Source organism: Equus quagga, chromosome 4 (genome assembly GCF_021613505.1).
Source record: "Equus quagga isolate Etosha38 chromosome 4, UCLA_HA_Equagga_1.0, whole genome shotgun sequence".
NCBI lineage: Eukaryota > Metazoa > Chordata > Mammalia > Perissodactyla > Equidae > Equus > Equus quagga.
This window is the reverse complement of record NC_060270.1, coordinates 109,858,940-109,875,360: the sequence shown is the minus strand read 5'-3', so window position 1 is coordinate 109,875,360 and position 16,421 is coordinate 109,858,940. Positions and strand designations below refer to the sequence as shown.

The following is a 16,421-nucleotide window of genomic DNA, read 5'->3' as shown; positions in this document are numbered from 1 at the left end:
AGCCACTCCGCTCAAACCCAGCCACTGCTTTATCAACTAAGTTTATGTAATATTCTAAATCCTTTGTTGTCATTTCAACAATCTTCACATTTTCACGAGGAGTCAATTCTATCTCAGGAAACCACTTTCTTTGCTCATCCATAAGAAGCAATTCCTCATCCATTCAATTTTTATCATGAGATGGCAGCAATCCAGTCACATCTTCAGGCTCCACTTCTGATTCTAGTTCTCCTGGTATTTCTACCACATCTGCAGTTACTTCCTCCACTGAAGTCTTAAATCCCTCAAAGTCATCCATGAGGGCTAGAATCAACTTCTTTCAAATTCCTGCTAATGTTAATATTTTCGCCTCTCCCTATGAATCACAACTGTTCTCAATGGCATCTAGAATGGTGAATCCTTTCCAGAAGGTTTTCAATTTACTTTGCCCAGATCCATCAAAGGAATCACTATCTATGGCAGCTATAGCCTTATGAAACACATTTCTTAACAAATGCTGTTGGAAAAATGGCGCCAATAGACTTGCTCAACAGGGTTGCCACAAAGCTTCAATTTGTAAAAAACGCAGTATCTGCGAAGTGCAATAAAGCAAAGCACAATAAAACAAGGTATGCCTGTATTCTATGCTGCTAGTCAATAAAGGACCTATAAGTTCGGGGGTAAAGTGGCAGAGCTTTGCTTACTTAGGAGAGGTTTTATTCCCCCATCTGAGAATGGAAAAATGCTGAAGGAAAAGGCTGTCTTTAGTACTTTCCTACTTTCCATACTGTGTTCCTCTCTTGCCTCCTGGAGTTTCTATGCCTCCACTCCCGGGCACACTATGCCACTGTTCTCTGGTTACCTCATATATTATAGTATTAGTATTAATTTCATGGAATTACTCTCCTTCTATTGTAAGGGTTAAATGACTAGCAGCCTTTCCTTTCACCTTTACAACATAGCATGAGACAATAATATGGGGTAGAGAGGGGCACAATTTTGCTTCTTCATTTAGGTAGTCTCAGGAAGGGTAAAGAAAAAGTTCAGTTCTTAAAACTCCTACTTTCCTCCTTACCAAGAGGGGACACTCCATGAATGTAGGCCTAATTTGAGCACCTCATTTAAAACTGAGGGGCAGGGGAGGGGGCCTAACCCCACTATAGAAGAAAGGAGCTAGCTGCCCTGCCCTAAGCCAAGAAAAATCTCAGGACCCTATGCCCTAATAGTGGAAATTATTATCTGTGGTACTTAGTTCCTGAAATACGCAAATCTTAAATGCAAAAAGGCCTGGCTACTGGGCCACAAAGCACAGGACTTTCAGACCAGACTTTGAAGAATAGTTAAAGCCACTACTCTTAGCTCAAATTTTCATGCCTCATCCTTACCCCTCTAACTCAGACCTTCCCAAATTAACAATGTGCCTTGTTCCCAATAGATAATAAGCTGTATCAGTCTTTAGAAATAAATCTCATTCTGTCCTTCTAACCTCATCTCTTAACAGGTCAATAGAATGTGTGTTAAGTGCTTTAAAAAAAAAAAGAGCTAAAAATGAACTTTAATCTTGTTTCTGGTCTCCTTACTCACACATCCCCAACTGGACAATGGTCGTGTTGAGGTAGTAGAAATAGTAATGTCAAGATTTACAATCTATGAAAACTTGAACATATATTGTAAAATTGAATTATTACAACAATCCTCTGGTTGCATATTATGAGGTACAGAGGTTAAAAGGCTTGCCCCTAAACCATCTGCCTACTCATAAAAAATGGAGTCAAGGGGCAATTTCCACATTTTTACATTTATTTATGTACTTTGAAGTTATAATAATTTCATAGCCAAATTTTCCTCTTTTTATATGATAATAAAGAGAATAGAATAAAAGTTGTGATTCAATCTATTTGTAGAATTCATAATTTTTAAATCTGAAAAAAGGCTTCAGTAAGCCATAGATACAGAATTTTACCACTGTTAAAAATGAGGTCAGTCTACTTAAGAGCAATTTTGTGGTCTTATTCAACAATACCTTTACGCAGCCTTGCTGCAGGATGAAATTAACATCAAAATAATTTTCTGTAACTTTGAATTTACCAAAATCCATTCTTTGAGCAAATAAAACTATTTTAAGTTGCCTACACACATCTAAGCTGGATTACTTTCTATAAATAACAAACAAAAGGGGCAGTTATTCACTGTATATATCATTTCCTGATAAGAGCATAAATCACATCACAATTAAGTTAAGGCTCCCTAAATGAAAATGTCAAAGCAAGGGTTTGCCTTAACTTCTCTGAAGAAAGTTTAATTTTTAATTAGTCTCTCTATAAAATCATGAAATCCATTTGTGATACGAGCTGTGGCTTCTCAAATTACAGTAATAAGTAGAAAGTCTCAAACTCAAAGATATGGAAAGATGCTGTTCTCCCTAAATATAAATATTTTAAAAAATGTATGCTCCAAAACTAATAATTTATCAAACGACACCTCTTCTCCAACATGCCCCTGCCGCTGGTCTCAATAATTTCTAATTGAGAAATGCACTAAGAATATCAAGGCAAAAAAGTGTTGAAAGCCTATTAACTTCACTGAAATCTATGGAGTTTCATATATACTTTCAAATCACTTGAATGAAGAAATTGAGTAATCTTAATAAAATATTATTCTTATAAAAAGTTATGCCTCTAATTTTTACATCTGCTTTGTCCTATACTGTTGTTAATCAAGTTGGTGATACTTATCAGTGTATATAACAATTTGTAACAAAAAACTCTAAATTCACCTATGTTTCAAAGTCTTGCTCGAATTCCATGTCCACCAAAAGTTTCACTGATTCTATCAGCTAGATGTGATCCCAAACCCCCAAATTTCCTAGAATTTTATCCATACCCCTTTCAGAACTTAAGACTTTCTATCTTACAATAAATTATCTCAAACTGGTCTTATCTGCTGAATACAAGGTCCTTAATGCCTGACATTCCAGTGGATAAATAGGAAGTCTATAGCTCTGACCCAGGAATCAGGACAGAACTGTGTGTGGGAGCTGATGCTGACGGCTCACACCAGGAGCAAAGGGGAGCCAGCCAGCAAACTGGTGAAAAATAAAGGAGAACCAACTGGTATCGAAGGAAGAAGGAATCAGGACTTGAGAAAATATCTAAAGAGATGGCCCAAAACAAAATTAAGATTCACAGTGAAAGGTTGGCAAAAGAAAACATACAAGATAACAGCAGGGTTTGCATGGCAGAGCCTGGAAAGATCTCAATGCCACAGTGTGCAGGAGGATGTCCTTGACTAAGCCTATGGGTGAAAGTTCTTAAAGGTTCTGCATCCTTTGAGACCCTTGAGGCAAGAGACATGTCTTACACATCTGAATTTAGAGTCAGAAGAGCTGGGTTCAAGTGCAAGCTCTGCCATTTTCCAGCTGAATGACTTGGCAAGGTAATCACTCTGAACTTCAGTTTGCTTTTCTATGAAAAAGGGATAACATCTATTTCACATGGTCATTCTAAAGATTAAATAATTTATGTGAATGTATTTTACCAACTTTAAAACTACAAATGTAAGGTATTATTAAAATACCATAGAATGTTGCTATGTGAATTAATTTTGCTCACTTTTCACTGTGGAAAATATCCAGACATAACTTTTATTTTGATCGGACACTGGTCATTTCACCTCAATACTTTAAAAATTTGTTTGAATATGTAAGTGTTGAATGGCATTGTTCCACTACAGTTTTATTTGATTTCTCAGTATAAATCTGGCCAGTAATATTTTCTGCTTTCATTGTTGTGGAAAGAATAATCTTCTCCCCCTCCCCCAACTCTGCATGTGTGTGTGTTTCTGTGTGTGTGTGTGTGTGTCCCCGTAATTATCTGTTATGCATTATTCAACTTGATCTAGACAAAATTTATAAATCTTTTCCTGACTAAACTAACCTTCACTTTCACCAAGAAGTTGTGAGAATATTAATCCAAAAGTGTGGTATTTTTAGAATGATAAAAATGAAAGTTCTCCATCATTTGTTTAATTAGTATTTTCTCACTCTTTCTGTAAAATACTATGAACGAAAAAGGGGACACTTTCAAAATGAGATATTTAAGAGGTAATGGAGAGCAATGAACGGGAAAAGGAAAATACTGACTTATGAGGAGTCCCTAGACAAAAGATACAATTTTTGTTTAATAATACCATAAAAGTTCTACTAGAAGATGAAAAAAATAAATATTTGATCTAAGATCTTATAAAACACCATCAATTTAAGTTCTGATGTTCAACTTAAATTAGATTTGAGTTAAGCTTGAGCAAATAACAGACATTAAGTTTATACACGAGCAAAAATTGGGACTTTATACAACATACAATATATTCTGCATTTAAGTCTTATACAGTCGCTTTTATAAGTATTAGAATAAATAATGCCAAAGCAATTAAATAATAAATCATATGAAAACTAAAATCAAAAAACATCGCATTGTACAACCTAAATATATACAATGTTTACTTATCAATCAAAGCTCAATAAAGCTGGGAAAAAAAGAACACAATTGACAAGGAAAAGAAGAAAACTAAAAACAGTATTAACTTATATTTAGGATGAACTTCATCATGACCTTTTCTACACTGGCATATTGTAATCTCTTACTCACTTAAGGGGGAAATAAAAGAAATGAAAGTAGCTATCTAATAATTTAAATTAAAATTGAGGTGGATAATTGAAGTGGCTACTGGTAGACTCTTACTACTATTTTTAGAATCTGGATAAACTCATCATTTACAAGCCTCTGGATAAATTTAAGTACCTCACAGAGAAAAAAATGAAGTAGTTTTTTAACATAAAACAAATTCCCTACTTATTAGAAATTCCTTTATTAGAAAATGTTTTCTAATATAACAGTTTCTGGAATATTATCAGCCAATGCCAAACATCAATTAAGAATAAATTAACAAGAAAGTATAATTTATATAAGTGAAATTATAGTATCTGCTAATTCAAATAGACTAGAAGCTAAAACTCCTATATATCAACAACTTCCCCTTCAGAACATAATACTAAATCACTGGGTATAAATAGGGTTGAAATACATACATACATCAAGGGGACAATAAATACCCAGTAAAAAATAAATTCCAAAACCTTAAACTTCTAGGAAGTGAGAACCTAAAATATCAAACTCTAACACAACTAGTAAGAATTTTAAAAGTAACTCAGTTGAAATTTCACATAAGTTTGTATCTTTATGTTAGAAATTGCAAGGTGTTTTTGATCATTCCTTTGATTTGAAACCAATCCAAAATTACATATATACTTTTAAAAATAATATACATACATTTTTGAAAAGCCAGAATTTATTGACAATTTTTAATAATTACTAATATTTTTAGCATTTAAGAAAATACTTTCATTTTTCAAAAGAATACACTATGCGTTTTAAACAATTTTTATTTCCCATACCAATCACATTAGGTAATATCTTGACTCCAGTGATTTGGGACCAATAATTAGCTGTACATGATATTAAATAATATCAATCCTAGTATTCATGTTAATTATCTAAACAATGATTAAATAGTGATAGCATCAAAATCACGCTCATGAACAATCTTCTCTAAGTTCCAAATTACACTTCTCTCAACTATATCTTTATCAATCAACCTAAATATACCCTTACAAAAAGTACTGAAGAATCATGTTCATTTTACAATATAAAGTATATTCATAAATAAAAGCAAATATCTACAATTTTAATACTTTTTAATGTGCACATCAAAGTATAGTACAAATACTTTCACTGATTAATAGCAGCTATATATAGAAATCTGTAGGCAATACAAATAGTCTTTACAAAGAGATTTTTCTTAAATATAGACAATGTAAAAATTCTTTAAAAGAATTTAAGTTTGAGAACAATTTTTTATAGCTGAGAACAATAATTGCTTTAATTTTAAACCAATGTAAATCGGATCAATTTATGACAAACTGATAAACTGACGAATGTATGACATTTATTTACTGAGTAATCATAGTAGAGAAAAAGCTAAATATTCATACGATTCTTCTAAGTACAAGATTAACCATTTAAAGCATATAATCAGTATTACAACTATTTATATGTAACATGAAAAGAATTTGAAAATACACCAAAAGATCACTTCACCTGTAAATGCTTTCAAAAATTACATAATTAGAAATGTTTAAAAATTCATCATTGTTTAATACTTACTTAAACAAGACCTTTTGCCAGCTGTGCTTGCACCACCTGAACACAAATTGCCTCCTCGATGAATTAATTCAAGTTCCAAATTGGTTCTGTAAGTAAAGCATTAAAACATATTTCAGTCATTAGACTGAAGCAATACTCTTTAAAGTTTTATTGATATGTCTGAATCAATCTAAATAATAAAGTGCTTCAACTTTATTATTGCAAAAGTATAGTTTATGCCATTCAGTAATAATTATATTTTATCTGATATTTAGAAATAAAAAGTGGAAGAGTTTATCTATCTTTACTTATATGTTCATATTTATACCTGCAAAACAGTGCACATATCACGGTGTAAGTGTTGCAAAGTCCCAATTGTTGGCAAATACTAAAAACTAGGCCTTAAGGAAAAAAACTGTAACATATTTCATAAACCTGCATACGAATCTGACAAAAGAATTTGCACTGAAACCATTAGCCACTAAGTAGGTGGTTACTGTCATAGAAAACACAAGGGCATACCAATTTTTCTATCAGAGAAATGGTTATCACTCATTGGAGCTTAGATGGCATCTAGAAATCAATATTAAGAAACAAAATCACTAACATCAAAGTGGTTATGAGCAACACATATAATTAACAGCAACCTCTTTTACACACTTCTAAAGTTTATTAAAACACATTGTGTAACTACTGACATTGCAAAACATCAGTATTGTTCATACAGATCTGAAATTATAATATATGTAGCAATTATTAGCTTACAGAATAACGATAATTAGTAAATTGACATTTCAAAAATCAAATTGATGCAGAATCTAAAGATTTACTCAAAAACAGTAACAGTAAAATAGCCAATTTTGCCAAAATAAAAAATGAAAATTCTGAGTGATAATTTAAATTGTGTGTATTTTTTACTTCAACAGTAGTAATAAACTTACACACAGCTTTATTTGCCACAACTAAAACTGAATAAAGTAATTTATATCCAAATTATGCATTTGACACTAATGGTGAGATATCCCTGTCTTAAATAAAAAGGCCAAGTTTCAAGCTTACCCTTTGTGGGTGAATTCCAGAAAGAAAAATGTCCTATTTTATTTAAAACAAAGCATTTTGAACTGGTTTGGGTTGTACTTTGAAGACAGAATGCTTTGAAAGTTATTTTCATATATTCACTTATAAATGCAAACTGTTAAAAATATTAATATTCCTAAGTCTGTACATTTGCCACCCATTTCTAAAGGAATGCTTTAATTCTCTCTACTCAGGGGGGAGAAAAAAAGCAATTTAACATTGATAATGTTCCTGCTCAGAGCTCCATCTGGTTGTTGCTGATAAGGGCATCTGTGTGACAAGGGAATTTTCCACCATTCCGGCGATTTGCATTGCTCACTGAACTTCTAAAAACCTACCAGCAAGGAAGCAGGGACAAGGATTTCATATTAGTGGACAGAAAGCGAGCGGAGACCAGCATGTGTTCCTTCATCAAGGGAATATAAATGAGATCAATACATTTTGTTTTCACAAATCTTCTGTTGCCTAATCTGTAGAAAAAAATTAATGGCTATATTCTCTTATAAAAACTAAGATTTCCTAGATAGTATTTTTAAATGAGCTAACCAGACACACAATCAGTTCTTACAAATGAATGTCAGAACCAGAACGTCGACTTCTATTTCAGCATAATTTTCAAAAATATTCATCAAAATATAAGAACAATTCTTTTTATTCAATCATCAAATAAGATTCTTTAAAGGATGACAAACCTGTTACCAGGAATGTGATTTTTAAAAATACTTGAAAGAAAACTACTAAATGTAATAAATTATTTCAGATCTTGGTTAGAACATCTCCTGCACAACATTCCTTCTGAGTTAAAAAAACAAAAACTACCCATCCAAAGGGTTAGTATCAAGTAATAATATCTAGGACTTCAAAGATCAATATGTCAGAGGCCCTAACTATCAGCTTTTCCTTGTTTCATTTGCATCAAAATCGGCCCTTTAATTTGAGTCTTGCTAGAGAAAAGAACACACAAATGCATCATGTTCCCCATGTCTGATCTTCCCTCACTGTTGAAAATCATAGTAGTCTTCTGCCTTGCTGAATGGATGATGTAAATATAAAGATGTGCTGGGAGCAGTTTTCTGAGCCTTTTTGTTCTCGGAGAAAAGCAGACTCTGCCTTCTATATTTTCTAAGACAAATACATTCAAAGTAGAAGGAAAAAAAAGAGAAAATTTCTACATTTGAAAGAATGAGAAAAGATTTCTTAAACCCTATCATGGTGGCCACCTAGATTATGCCCATATAACAGCTCTTTCAGCTATGCTACAGCTTCTTTTTACGTGACCAAAGTCTACTTTCCCTTCTGTACCCATTTTGGCACTACTATTTTTAGAGCTATAATTTGAAAAGCAAATATGTATACACACACGCACACACACAAGGAAATAAACACACACTGGTAGAGTGCGGGTTCAGTGCCTGAGCCTACCACCTTTACTTGTTGAGCAAGCTACTCAACTTCTCAGAGAAAAAAACATCTTCATCCATACCACAGCCTATATTATACAAGACTGAGCTCAAGCTCTGATTCCCGCAGGAGTCAGGGAGAATGAACTCCCTTTTCCTTGGCAGGAAAGAAGAACTTCCACATACTTTAAATTTCAACTTTCTCATCTTCCCTTTTAAAGTTCTTCAGAACTTTCTCAATGTGATTTTTTTAAACAAACTATATTCTGTTTTATACAGATTGATGTATATATTAGTTTTGTCTCTACAACTAAATTGTAAACTCTTGGAGAGCAGGGCCCATTTCAGATACAGCTTCTAAATCCTTCATGGCACCTAGCAAAGCGCTCAAAAATTTTTAGGAACTGACAATCTTTTTGTTTTGATATGTAACAATGATGAGATTCTCTTCAGTTCCTGCAGTTTATTCCCTTTCTTTTGCTGATCCTTCCTTCTATTCCCTTAAACCCAGCAGTGAACTCAAAAAAAGGGAGGTGGAGGGAGATTATTTGCTTTATAGAATAATTTTTTAGTTTAAAAATATTCATAATTTGGTATTTTAGCAAACATTCCTTTTGCTTCAAACATAATTAGCTTATAAAGTTTAAACTTATAAAGCAACTAACGTATAGAGGAAGGTTCATCGACTCTACTGAGTAGTGTACCCACTTGTGATTTAGAGATGTCCCTCCAACTGCATCTCAGTTACTCATGCTTCACCTTCTTTCCATTTCCACGTTTCTCACTATATACCAAGTACTACTCACCAATACCTCTAGGTTGTATGTAACCTGGGTCCAAAATCCTTGGAAAAAGTTACTAAAATTAGTGTCACTCCTTGTTTCAATAATGAAATGATGAATTGGTATTAAGTGAAGAAAGACTTCTTCCCCTAAATTAATTTCCATAATCCATCTGAATGACTGATATTTGCAACAGAATTTTTTTGGGAAATACATTAAAACTTGAATATAGTGATTTTGCTTAATTTTAATGCAACAAAAAGATATCATTCCAACAATTTCTCCTCTGCTGCCCTCAGAAAATCCTCCAAGGCTTCACCACGCAAATAAAATGAAAAACAAAGTGATACACATTGTCCTACAAAAAAAAAAAAAAAGCTCTAAAACAATTATTAAAGGAAACAGCTTTATAGGCTAGTTACCCACTAGAAATATTTTGTTTCTAAGCAAAACCTTTAAGCTCCCCCAAAGAGCAAACATAATTACTTCCTTCAGCTGGGAGAAATTCAGCTCTGGGAAACTAGGATTGTATTCCATTCAAATTACTAATGTCAAATACAAATAAATTTGCACATTCTAATGAATTATACATTTAAGAATCACAACATTGAATTCAAAAGTTAAATAATTCAAATTAAGTTTATTTCTATATATTTTACTTAAATATTTAAGCACTTTAAATATTGCCCTATATTTTAATGACTACCTTTTAGGCATAAAAATCATACTCTGTAATAATAAGTATTTATGAAATAAGGTTATATACTGGGCATAAGATAATTGTAAGGTCCTAGCTTCCTACCTTGAGAAAACTACATCCTATTTAAATAGGAAACAACATACTTTTTTCCTTCATGTTTTTGTTAATTTTTGAGTCAGTTTGTTTTCTTTTTAATGACTAAGTAAAACTTACAGAAAGCATGCAATCTCACTCTGAGAATTTTGCAATGGCCCAGGTACTTTTAACCAAAGGATAATGTGGTTTTTAAGGGTTATATACTTTCACTTTCATCAACATTATCTTGCTGCTTCAGAGTTTATCATTAGGGATTAGAGAAGGATGGGAGGAGGGCAGAGCATATTTTCTGTTTCTCTATGTATGCTCTTAGTAAATAACATTTGACATCTGTCTCTTCTTTACAAAAAGAAAAACCAAATTACGTTTATCCAAAAAGTTTTCCATTTTCATGGGAGTATCCCATCTCACTTATTTATTCTATAAGTTATTTATATATTTAAACCAGTAAACAGAAATCTAAAACTTCCACTAAATTTAAGTCAAATTATTTGATTTATCAGAGTACAGCAAAATTCTATGTATAAATCATCCCCATTCAACCAGGATTCTCTTATAAAGTCAACCCTAATAAAATCAAAGACATAAATATATAAGCAACATAAATATACGCATGTGTGTGCATGTGTATAACTGAATTGGTCTAAATTCATCCCTTCTACAATCTTCTACAACATTACTATCACGATATTGTACAGAAGTTTTGTAAAACTTGAAACTTTGGCAAAATTAAATTATATTCAATTTAGTTTTCACATAAAGTATATTCTACTGCAAATATGGAACAACTGGCAACTCTCCAGAAACAAAATTTTAAATTAACTGTTATATCTTTCCCCCAAAGCATTCTGGATAAATAACAGAAATAGTCTAGGAAGGTACAGACTAGAAAGTTACTTCCCAATCCATTAGGTTCTTTTACATCAATCCAGGTCCAGCAATTGCAGTCTCAGACCAAAGACTAATGTTTCCTTATCTTAAGCTCTAACATGCTCGCTGCAACTTTCTATCTGGCTCTTTTTCTGTTCTAAACACTACATATAATTCATTTACTCTTTTGCTATGCTCTGCTCCAGGAACAGGGCAGAGAATGGCCATAATGAACTGCATGCATGTACATATACATATACCTATGAAAGTTGAACATAGGAAAGGAAAAGGAGACTAGTAATTGAAAGAACACTAGAACTTGACTCAAGAGGTCTGAGTTCTAGCCCTACTCTGCCACTAATGTGCATGTCTTCAAGTCACATTATGTCTCAAAATCTTATCTATTACAATACTATTTGGATAAAATACTAAGCATGCTTCTAGAAATATCCAGGGGTCTACAGTACTAGTTCTGGTAGAATGTGTTTTTGTTGTTGCTGCTATGGAGTCAATTCGAACTCCTAGCGACCCTATGCACAGCAGAGCAGAACCCTGCCTGGTCTTTTTTTTCCATCTTCGCACCTTCTGGCACTATGGCAGACAATGCTCTGCTGCTATTCACAGGGTTTTCATAGCCAATTTTTTCAGAAGTGGGTCATCAGGTCCTTCTTCCTAGTTTGCCTTAGTTTGGAAGCTCTGCTGAAACCCGTCCACCATGGGTGACATTTGTTGGTATTTGAAATACTGGCAGCCTAGCTTTCAGCATCACAGCAACAGGCAGCTACTATAGTACGACAACCGACAGACAGGTGGTGTGGTTCCCTGACCAGGAAACAACCAGGGCAGCAGCAGTGAGAGTGCTGAGTCTTAACCACTAGACCACCAGGGCTGGCCAGAATGTGCTGAGAAGTTTCTAATTGTGCCTGCTTCTCCTCTAGTTACTTGTTTTATGGTTCTCCATTTTCATTCAATTAAGTTTTCTGAAGTTCCTATTTGGAACTATTCCTTAGGTATTGGACACCTACTCAGTCAATTAGACTAACCCCAGCTAATGTGTAAGATGAGAGATATTTACCTGTAACTGTTTTCTTGAGCCCCCTGCTAGCTAGTAACAGAGACTTAGAGCACGCCTGATCTCTTGCTTCCTCTCTCTTATCTGATTTTCTAAACCTTCTGTATTCTTATAGGATATTACTAGATCTTTCACAAAACAAATTCTTTTACTGTTTTTTTCTATAAATTAAAAGTGTTTAACGTATTACAATGTTTTAGTTCTCGGTATTATCACTTTTTGACAGAACTTGAACAGTGATTTCTTAAGAACCCTCATATATAATACATGCTTTGAGGTACGTATCTGTCCCAAAATGTTAATAATATACTTTCCCCACATATCCTATAATGCTTAGTGACAGTTATCCAAATATTTCATTACAAAGAAAACTCTACAGAAAACAAAGAAAAACTACACATTTATAGCCTTCTAGGAGGTTCTAAGACTAGCTATAATTTCAATCAACATCAAAAATATGCAGCCTTAGTTCAAATAAATACAAATGACAATAAATAAAATAGAACCATTAATGATAAGTAAATATAAAACTATATATCATATATACCTACCTAGCAACAGAATACATAAAGAGAAAATCATTGTCTGGTGAGCCTGGAGTCTTGCTATAGTCTCTATATTTCTTCTGAGTGGTATTTTTTATATCTTTCATTACAGATTCCATTTCTTTACTTAAGTTGGTTTCTGACTGTAAAAAATGCAAACATACCTATAAAGTTTATTTATATTCATTTCCTCTAATAATAGTCTAACACTACAATGTTTATCATATGAACACACTGGGAAATTAAAGTTACAAAGTCAAAACAGATGTACATTAGCTATCCACTATAAATATACTTAGTGCACAAAGATAAAACAGATCAAAAAATATTTTCTCTTATTTTAGGGATCTTTTATTCTAATTCTATATTGTGATTGGTAATACTATAATCCAACCATGAATTAACCACACAAACTATATTCTAAACAAATGACTGGATATCATTAAAATAATATTTTAGAACACTTTCCATGTTTACTAAAAACCTGACCTTCATTTAAGTTCATTTTTTTCAAAGACTAATATTGATGTCCCTTACTTTCAGCAAATTTTAAACACATAAAAATTTGAATTTACAAAGAAAAAAACACATAGATTCTAAAATTAGTCTTCAACTGAGAAAATCTTTCTGAGCAGGTTTAAACTATGAATTTCTGTTTCAAAAGTCAAATATTCATATTCATCATAAATTTACTACATAAACTAGGCACAGCTGTCACTTCCCTTTGGGACCATATCATTAAATCTACAATGAAGGTGAAATATTTAAGAATTTAAATCAAATAAATTCTACTGGATAGGATAAAAGATGGGTTCACTGACACTAAAATCCCACAGTAAAACAGACTGACTTACTGATGAATGGTTCAATCAAGTATACAATATTTTCTTTCTCTAATACACATTTTATGTGTGTGTAATTAAATATTTACACACACATTTGTGTGTGTATGTGTAAATATATCTTCTTAATTCTAATATACCTGATGGGCATATTTTTTAATGATTAGATTGGGATTTATGTTGCAAGAGACATATATATAATTTGTTTGTTTGTTTGGCTTTGTTTTTAAATATTTAACATCTTAAAAGAGTCTAATCCTATCTAACTTTACAAGATTTCATGATCTGGAAGATATATATTAAAACTATGACAATTTAGACTAAGGAAAAGTATAGCCTTCGGCATAATTTGTTCTATTACTCTCATTTTTGTTTTTAATAACCACAAACAGAAGAGAAAAACCTCCAAAAGCAATTTCTACTAAATGTATAAAGGTCCAGAGTAATTTAGAAACAGAACAAAAATGAAAGCTGAAAAGCAGAGCTGAGTTAGCCAGGATATTTCTGCCTTACACTGATGCTTACTGGGAAAGCTCCCGGTCGTCCCTGCAGCTCCTCCACTTCCTTTATGAGATCTTGTATGTTTTTGTTACTAGGACGTTGCCAAAGGTTATTTTCCACATTGCTTCCAGGATAACAAGGAAGAACACTGTTAGCAAACTGCCTACAGAGAGGACACGTGAATTCTCCTTTGTCCACTGAGAAGCCCTGAAGAACCTGGTCATTCTAAAAGATGAAATAAACATACAGATGTATGATGCACATCTTTACAGAAGAAAAAATTTACACCAGTGCATTTTATAGTAAATAAATGAGCCATATAAAAAAAGACATCTCTAATAAACGTCATAAAAGCATAAAGAAAATCTCTAATTTAACTGTTGAAGCTTATCAAATCACTTCTTATGTCATGGCAATCATGCAACACTTGCCATCACCAATGAATTGCTTAAGTGAAACATTCAAATGATGTAACCAATCTGAAATGTGGATTTAAGACAAAGCATAACTCAAAAAGCAGGCCACGTTACAATGGATCACCTTCCTCTTACCCCATGCTCCTCTTTTCATAATCTGTGAGTGACTACTGGAAAGATTCTCCCAGGGTCCATGTTCTTTAATGTCCGAAAGATAGCTTTTTGAGAGTAAATTAAGCCTAAAAAATGTGCTGTGTCTTTTAAGGTGTCTAACTGCTGAACACAACTGATTGGAGTTTATGCATTGGGTTTGTTTAGGTTTAATGGATAGGGGAAAGATTTAGTTAGAGTCACTGAAGATTCTGGTACCTAGATCAGCTTTCCTCATTGCTCCAAGTCCTGCCATCCTCCTATGTAACTTCAGTATGTATGTGGACAACCAATGTTATATCTTAGTCCCACAGCTCCTTGACCTCATCAGCTGCCATGGCTTTGACCTCCACTCTACTCCAGCATCTGTAACCATGACTACATCCTTGTGTAATGACCCAAAATTGTACATATCTGAAAACTGTCAAACATCTTACATGGTGACTACAAACTCCCATCTCCTTTACTCCCTTCTTTTTCTCCCAGTTTATCACGCCTTTCCTATCCTGACTACACATCATGATTTACCAGTTCAAAAACTCTCAAATACTTCTCATTCCCCTCCATATGTCCTTCCATCATACACACCTAACAAAAACTTCATACTAAATTAATCTAACGCATGACTTCCCCAATTCTGCACTCAAACTGAGTGCTGTTCGAGAAAACTAAAATAACTTCTTGCTACAGACTGTTTCCAATCTCAACTGAGCCCTCGATACTGCCTGGCAATCTTTCTCCAACATCTTATGAAGCACTCTCTCACCCAATTCCAAAGTGGTTTTTCCAAACCACCTCCCCAGCTGTCAAGTCCCTTCACCTACCCCAGCCCTGCCTCCTTTACTCTAGGAACATAAAGTTACACCTCCTGGCTCAGAAAAAAAGACAGTCATGGCAGCTCCTTCAGCTTCCTGCCTTCTCCCATCCCAAATATCTAATTAAGAAGTCCCATCAGTCCTTCCATCCACTTTCTTCCTTCTACCACTTTGCTAATATCTCCTAACTAGTCTCCCAACTAAACTGTTGCTACCTAATGTAATACTCTTACTCCCAATCAAAATCTTTCAGAGATCACCATCATCCCCCACCTTGATTCCTTCCTCCCCACCATGCTCCACACGCAATCTCTCACAAGTCCAGAAGACCCTTCTTCTGAATCTATTTCAGATCTCTAACTTCTTCTCCATCTCCACTGCCATCACTAAGCCCAAGCCACTATCATCTCTTACCTCCTAAATAATATCATCCCATTCTTTCTTACTTTCTTGCAATCCCACAACAATCCCTTAAAATCTACACAACTGCCACAATGACCTTTCTGAACATGTCACACATCTTTGCTTAAGACTCTTTAATGGTTTTAATGGACTAATCTGTCTCAAGTCCAAATTCCCCATAAGGCCCTTTATGATATGACCCCTAATTACTTCTCCAGTCTTATCTCTGATCATTCAAGCACCTTACTTCATCAAATGTTCTGGCATTTGGCAGATGCTCCAATAAGACCCTGAATATACCTCATAACACTTAGCACATTTACTGCAACTGTTTATTTATTTCTCCATCTCACGCAATGCACAATAAACTCCTTGAGGAAAGGAACTGTGCCTTATTCACTGTTGTGTCCTCAACGTCTATCACAGTATCTGGAACACTGTAGCACTGAAAATATATTTGTTGAAAGAATGACCAAATACAGAAGTATAAAAATTGTATAATGTGTTTAAGGAACTATTAATTAGCCTATTAACGCTGAATTGATGGAAGATAAAGCTAAAGCAACAGGTGAGC

General features: G+C 33.6%; 1 protein-coding gene across 8 annotated transcripts in view; it reads right to left on the bottom strand.

Annotated features, from left to right (window-relative positions):
- Positions 1-16,421, bottom strand: part of UBR3 (ubiquitin protein ligase E3 component n-recognin 3) — a 229,243-nt gene that overhangs the window by 53,407 nt on the left and 159,415 nt on the right. For 4 of the 8 annotated variants that reach the window (XM_046658012.1, XM_046658016.1, XM_046658014.1 and 1 more), the window contains 3 exons: positions 14,077-14,289; positions 12,728-12,864; positions 6,201-6,286 (listed from right to left, as the gene is read on the bottom strand). In XM_046658012.1, coding sequence (XP_046513968.1) covers positions 6,201-6,286; positions 12,728-12,864; positions 14,077-14,289 — 436 coding nt within the window. Of the gene's footprint in view, positions 1-6,200; positions 6,287-6,736; positions 6,753-7,212; positions 7,727-12,727; positions 12,865-14,076; positions 14,290-16,421 lie in introns of those variants that run through there. The other 4 variants (XM_046658015.1, XM_046658017.1, XM_046658019.1 and 1 more) reach the window with 3 other exon arrangements.